Genomic DNA, 6,355 nt, shown 5'->3' with positions numbered 1-6,355 from the left:
TTTCAAATGTCAGATTACATAGTTAGTAAATTTACCGTTAATAATTGTAAGACACAATTACAATTACAGCTGTAAAGGCTATAAATGTCCCCAAAACAAGCTGATGATAGCAGGCCGATGCGGTTTCTGCCCCCTGGCTTCCTCCATCGTGTGCTAACAGAAGTCCTGTCCATTAACCGATTAATCCCATCTGTTATAACTGCATTAGCTGCACTATAATGAGGCGCCAGTCGCACAGTACTAATGTAGCGTTCCTCAAACTGATACGAGCACCGCCGCTGGAAATAACGTAATGGCAAATGATTTAAAAGTACAAATGGAAGCTGAATCTGTTTAATTGTTATTTAAAAATGAGGAAAGTGATGTTTTGGGTGAAAATGGTTCAATGTCCTCTTGGTGGGTGTCGGTACCTTTTAATGTTGGTACAGTAAATGTTGCTCAATATCAGTTTGCGGTGTGTGAGTTGCAGGAATCATTAGAAAAGATGCTCTTAACTGGGAGTTTAACTAGAGTCACTTTACCGTCACCCCATTAACATAACGCAGCCTTGGGATCGCTGAATAGAATGTGGTTAGTGTAAAGCTTTAGAATATTGTTACCTTTATTAGGCCTTATTGTATTTGTTGAAATTGAGGCTAAGCTGATGTAAAGAAAAGGAAGGAGGAAGGAGTCCTTGTGGGCAGCTGGAGTGAGAATACCTGCTCGGAAGCTTTCACTAGTAACGTTTTAGAGAAAAAAAATCCCATGAAAAAATGTCTACTATCCTCAGCAACCCAGTGAGCTGCGTTGTTGTCCAAGGACAGCATTCACCTTGGCTTCATAAAGAGGCATAAACGCAAACAAAAGGCAACGTATTACTCATGGCACTGCGGCAAACAGCTGCCAATGAAGGAAGAATTAAGTAGTGGTCTTGGATTGTAAAGAAAAAATCCTCAGTTTATTCTGTGAATTTTAAATGGGGATAAACTCCTTTGATTCGGTGTATGAAACGTCTCAGACTTACTTGAGCTTGACCTCCGTTCTTTCCCTGCTAAAAAGGCATGTTGACTATCTGCAGACAGGTAGCGATGCTGCGTGACTACTAAGTAGACAGTGGAGGGGATAGCAGCCCTCAAGTGCTGCTATCTTCCTCACAAAGGTGCCTTCTCCTCTTCTGCTGACTGCACCACACTTATTATTTAAATAAATAAAAAGAAAAGAAAAGGCCACCCCAACTACAGTAAAACCTACCGCAACTCTGCCCTCTGCTGGACGCCACCTAGAATCACACCCAGCAATGACATTACAATGAAACAGCGCTTTTTTTAAATAAACTGCAAATTGACTCAAACTCTTACCGAAACTAAATTGTTTGTTTGGGATTTATCTAGGTTTATTACAAAGGTTGAAGAAGAAAACTTTACGCAAACGCGGAGTTTAAACCGGGCTACGTTAGCATCCTCCTTAGGCAGCCTCCGTCCCTCCCCTTCCCCCCGCCAGCATCTCTCTGCTGCCTCGCCGCATTACCATCACCCAAAGTGGCACTCAACACTCCACACCGCTCCGCCGACTTTGCAGAGCCCGAAAAATGTAAGATATTTATCTATATAAACCTACATAAATGAGGAGTTCAACTAGCTTTCACTGCTAGTTGTTTAGTCTGACTAGCTAACATTAGCACACACACAAAAAAAACGGCCACAGTTCGTTCGTTTCATTTTTGTCACTAAATCATTCAGAAACATTCAAATGTCGTGTGGTTCTCCAGCTCACCTGCGTGTCCTCTTGGCGGTGGAGATGCCTAGCGTGACGGTGAAAGATGTCAACCAGCAGGGGTTCGTCAGAGCTCTGTCAGCCTTCCTCAAAAAGTACGTTTGCCCGGTGGAAGCTCGGGTGGAAGCTCGTCTCTCTCTCTCTCTCTCTCTCTCTCTGCTGCACCTGGCTGGGAGACAAGGAGGAGGGATTAACGCTGATTTCCCGCTCACCTTGATGCGTTCAGGGACCGGGTCGCTTTGATGGTTTATTTGTTTGAAGTTGTTAATATGGTCTTTAGAGTTTAAGTGGTCAAAGAAGATTATTAGGAGCAAAGTATTTGAGCGACACAACAGAGAAGGGATACGCCACAAAATTTCACAGCAAAAACCGAATGTAGTGCTCTAGATTAAAAGAAAATATTATTAACAATCCAGGTGCAGGGTGAGGAGTTCAGACACTAGATGTGCTGCTCCTTTGCATTGAAAGGGACCAGCTGTTCGAGGCTGGTCCAGACCCAGAACACTGAATCCCATCCAGCCTTGGAGTATCTTCGAGGAGGAGCTGGAGAACATGGCCAAAATGAGGGACATCAGGTCTAATTTGCTTAGTGCGACCTGGACCAGACAGTTGTTGGAAAATGGATGGATAATTTCAATAACCCAAACATAAGAGAAGTTGTAATTTAATCAATTTCTTTCCGGCAGGCGTTGGATCCTTGTGCTGCGCAGTCACACATTGCAACAGTCTTTAATCAAATGCATACATAAGATGGCCTCATTTAAATAAGGTGTTAAATTCATCAGTTTGCCGATGCAGTGTCTTGTTTGCAGAAGTGATCCAGGCACTTGATTCATCACATCATCAACTGTTAATTCCTTTTTTTTTTTCACAGGTCTGGCAAACTGAAAGTGCCAGAGTGGGTCGACACAGTGAAGCTTGCCAGGCACAAGGAGCTGGCACCCTGTGATGACAACTGGTTTTACACCAGAGCAGGTGGGAGAGACTGGAGGTGTTTGCTTCCCTACACATCATGTCATCATCACCTTATCAAACAGTTTATCATTTCTTCTGCCAATATAAGGTTGCAAAGATCCCAATGAGATGAGCATCACACCGTCAACCCGATGATTTCCTATATTGACATAATATATAAGGTAGATAGCTGGTGTGTGTTATCGACTCAGGCATGTCAACCCACAATAGTGTGAGAAGCTACAGGGAAACTAACACGCATTTGATAAGCTGGAATGTTTGTTTTCATGTCTGCTGGGTGAACAAGACAAAACAAGGACGTATTGCCACATGTGCCGTATATGTTCTGTGTTGTGTGTCCCAGCGTCCACGGCCCGTCACCTGTACCTGCGTGGAGGGTGGGCGTGGGCTCCATGATCAAGATCTACGGAGGCCATCAGAGGAATGGCGTATGCCCCGCCCACTTCAGCGTGGGCTCTAGGAATGTGGCGCGAAAGGTCCTTCAAGCTCTGGAGGCCCTTAAGATGGTGGAGAAGGATCCCAATGGGTACGAGAGGGACAGACACTGTTTGGCACCATGTTGTGGTGATTTGAACCTGTGATCAATTTTGTCTCACCGCTATGTGCTTACAGTGGACGGAGACTCACCCCTCAGGGCCAGAGGGATCTGGACAGGATTGCTGGTCAGGTGGGTTGCTGTTCCTGTACAAACACCAGTAGCTACATACGCTTGTGTTGTTAGGTTATACTTGATTTTGATTGGCTGGCCGGTGCCCATCAGAAATATATATCAGAAACTATACTTGCACTTCTTAAAGTTGTAGAAGTGTATCAGCATAAATCCACTGGTTCTGATTTAATGAAACAGTTCTATACAGCCCGACTTCTTTAACATTAGTATTTTCATTGCACTTATATGAATGTTCTCTCTCCTCTGTGCCTTCAGGTTGCCTCAGCAAACAAGAAGCAGAGGAGTTTACAAAGCGCCATTTGAGGAACGTATGCAAAGAATCCAGACAAGACAAATGCAGTTGTATGCCTGACTGCTTATTTACTCAACAATCCAGCCTGTTGCTGCTGTGTAAGCCGACGCTGAAGACCTTTCGGTAAAGATGCATGCTCAGCACTCAATACAAATGCAGGCTAAAGCTACAAACTGTCTCAAAAAATGCTGCGGCCTCATGATAAACAAAACCGAATTGGTCTCTAGACAAAGAACAAACAAGGTGGCGTTACCAATAAAGAGCATCATAAGGTTGTTTTACCACATATGGATCAAAATATAGAAAAACTCCAAATACATTTTGCACCATGACATTTAGTTTTATTCAGCTTATCTAATTCTCCCTATAAAATGTTGCACATGTGTCATTTATGAAATGCATATGAGAGATTCACTGAATAAACAGCTGATTATCTGAATGTGGTGGCATAATGTCTTGCACATGTGTTTTCAGTTGTTGCGCATGACGTCGCTGATCCAGCTGTTGTAGCGACACACACGGGCGTAGACGCTGGGGTGTCCCTTCATGGCACAGTCGTAGCCCCAGGACACCACTCCCTGCAGCTGGCCGTTACACACCAGAGGGCCGCCAGAGTCGCCCTGTAAACACACACACACACACACAGGTGGAGGGATTTTATTGGTGTTGATTTGGATAAAAACATACATACTTCAAGCAAGGATTTTCAAAATAAAATGTATTTCCTGTAGTTGTGTACTTTTTACAGCAAAGCAGAGAGTGTTTTGTGTGGTGTTCTCTGTAGTTGACTCACTTGGCAGCTGCTGGCTCCTCCGTGCATGAATCCGGAGCAAACCATGTTCTCTGTGAAGATGTGGGGGTAGGCGTTCCTGCAGATTCGGTCATCGATGATGGGCTGCCTCAGGCACTGCAGCCTGTTGGGGAAGCTGTCTGCAGAGGAGGAAAGAGCAGGAAAATCTCTCTTAGCCAAAAAACAAATTTTACTTGAAATGCTGTTACATGGGAATTATTGAATGACCATGATTATGCTGAAATGCAGGACTAAAATAAAAGGGTATTTAACTCGTAGAAGCCAAGAAACTTGAGTCTACCCTTGCAAACTTTTTCCGCCCTCTCCTCCATTCAGACTCAACTTACTGCCGTTGGCGGACATGTTGCCCCACCCTGACACCAAGCAGTTCTCATCAGCAACGGGGCAGCGGGAGGGCAGGGCCACAGTCTGGACAGAGCTGCTGAGGGATGCAGGGCGGCTCAGCTTGATCAGCATGATGTCATTGTCCAGGTTGTAGCTGTTGTACTGTGGGTGCTTGATGAGCTTGGCGGAGTCGATCCACTGCTCCGTGCCCTCGTTCTCTGCAATGTTGTGCTCGCCGAGACGGACCTGGATACGACTGGAGCCGGTATGAAATTGATTTAAGTTGATTTAATGGCTGCTCTCTAAGGAATCAATGTACTCACTACTCAGCCCTAATTTTGGGCGAACCACCTCAACACCCCCAATCCACCCACCCATCTTAAAGACACATGAGCTGACAAAATATTAATACAGTCTTTGGCCCTCCACCACCAGAAGACCAACTGTGAGGACACAAAGATAACCACTAACTAAGGCCTCATGCCATTGTTAAAGATGACGAGAGTTAACACTGGCTATGTTGAAACTTAGCTTACTTTGTATTCATGAGTACTCAGATTAGTATTGTAAACAGTATCATGTCATAAACTCGCCTTCACAGGTCAAATCCCTCAAACATGCTCGCAAGGTGCAGAACATGGTTGGTTGTTTTTTTCAAGGTTTTGACCGAAGTAGCAATGCAAAGTGGGATTTCCTGGACTTACGACTTGTAGCAGTGAGCGGCAGACACCACCCACTGGCTGGAGATGAGGGATCCACCACAGAAATGGTAGCCTGCGTTCAGTGACACCTGGTATGGGACAGAGTGGCTGGGACACTCATAGCCTCCCACAATCTTGTCCTCAGCAGCAGCAACTGAAACAGTATAGGACATGCCGTGAGAAATGCATAACAGTCACAAACAAAAACCGACAGAAAAACAACAGCTGAGTCATGAATTATTTATAAAATAGTGAATAAATATGGTTTCTTACACGCTGCACCCAGCAGAAGCAGGAAAGCCAGGGACTTCATGATTGGTCACGCTTCAATCCTTGACCACTCACCCTGCAGCCCTTTATATACTCAGTACTGCACTCTACTTTTCCGATTTTCTCAAGGTCAGGAAGGGAAAGGGTAGAATTGTGCTCTGGGAAAAAGCCATATGGCTGCTGGTGAGAGCAAGACCTTGAGTGAAATGGAAACTATGTGGATAAAACTCCCAGGCCATATTGAGCCACTTCTGACAATGACCTGGTCACCAATTATGCGATTAATAGATATGTATACAATTTTCCATAGCAGCAAGCATTAATACATTAGTTTTATGGTCCTTTATCTACATATATCATTCACATCTAATACTTATCACACGAGTGAAGGGGCGAATATGGTTGCAAAAGTGGAATAGTTAAATGAAAAACTGTTTCTGTGGTGGATATTAGACTTAATGTGAATATTTATTTCCACATACTGTAACTTATTTGAACTCTGTCTGCAGGTGCCACTGGCCACGACTCGTTGCGCCTCTGAACATCCGGCAGGTTTCTCA

The 6,355-nt window shown here is 44.4% G+C and overlaps 2 protein-coding genes across 3 annotated transcripts; one reads left to right on the top strand and one right to left on the bottom strand.

Moving 5' to 3' along the window:
* Positions 1-1,474: 1,474 nt before the first annotated feature.
* Positions 1,475-3,950, top strand: LOC143000654 (small ribosomal subunit protein eS19-like). Its single transcript, XM_076150048.1, is given in 7 exon segments — positions 1,475-1,569; positions 1,748-1,847; positions 2,627-2,727; positions 3,071-3,103; positions 3,106-3,253; positions 3,340-3,394; positions 3,653-3,950. Coding segments are annotated over 6 exon segments (456 nt in total). The 5' UTR covers positions 1,475-1,569; positions 1,748-1,776; the 3' UTR covers positions 3,701-3,950.
* Positions 3,951-4,078: 128 nt separating this feature from the next.
* LOC143000653 (trypsin-3-like) lies at positions 4,079-5,838 on the bottom strand. 2 transcript variants are annotated; one of them, XM_076150047.1, is made up of 5 exons: positions 5,799-5,838; positions 5,529-5,679; positions 4,823-5,080; positions 4,483-4,615; positions 4,079-4,309 (listed from the first exon to the last, which is right to left on the bottom strand). In XM_076150047.1, the coding sequence occupies exons 1-5, from the start codon at positions 5,836-5,838 to the stop codon at positions 4,160-4,162; spliced, it is 732 nt and encodes a 243-aa protein (XP_076006162.1). In that variant the 3' UTR covers positions 4,079-4,159. The 2 variants fall into 2 exon arrangements, with proteins under 2 accessions (XP_076006162.1, XP_076006161.1); XM_076150046.1 differs by having other exon boundaries at positions 4,483-4,648; positions 4,841-5,080.
* Between the last annotated feature and the right edge of the window lie 517 nt (positions 5,839-6,355).

Source organism: Genypterus blacodes, unplaced genomic scaffold, assembly GCF_046128005.1.
Source record: "Genypterus blacodes isolate CSIRO-AG114 ecotype Tasmania unplaced genomic scaffold, CSIRO-AGI_Gbla_v1 ptg000048l_1, whole genome shotgun sequence".
Classification (NCBI taxonomy): domain Eukaryota; kingdom Metazoa; phylum Chordata; class Actinopteri; order Ophidiiformes; family Ophidiidae; genus Genypterus; species Genypterus blacodes.
This window is presented reverse-complemented; position numbering and strand designations above follow the sequence as displayed.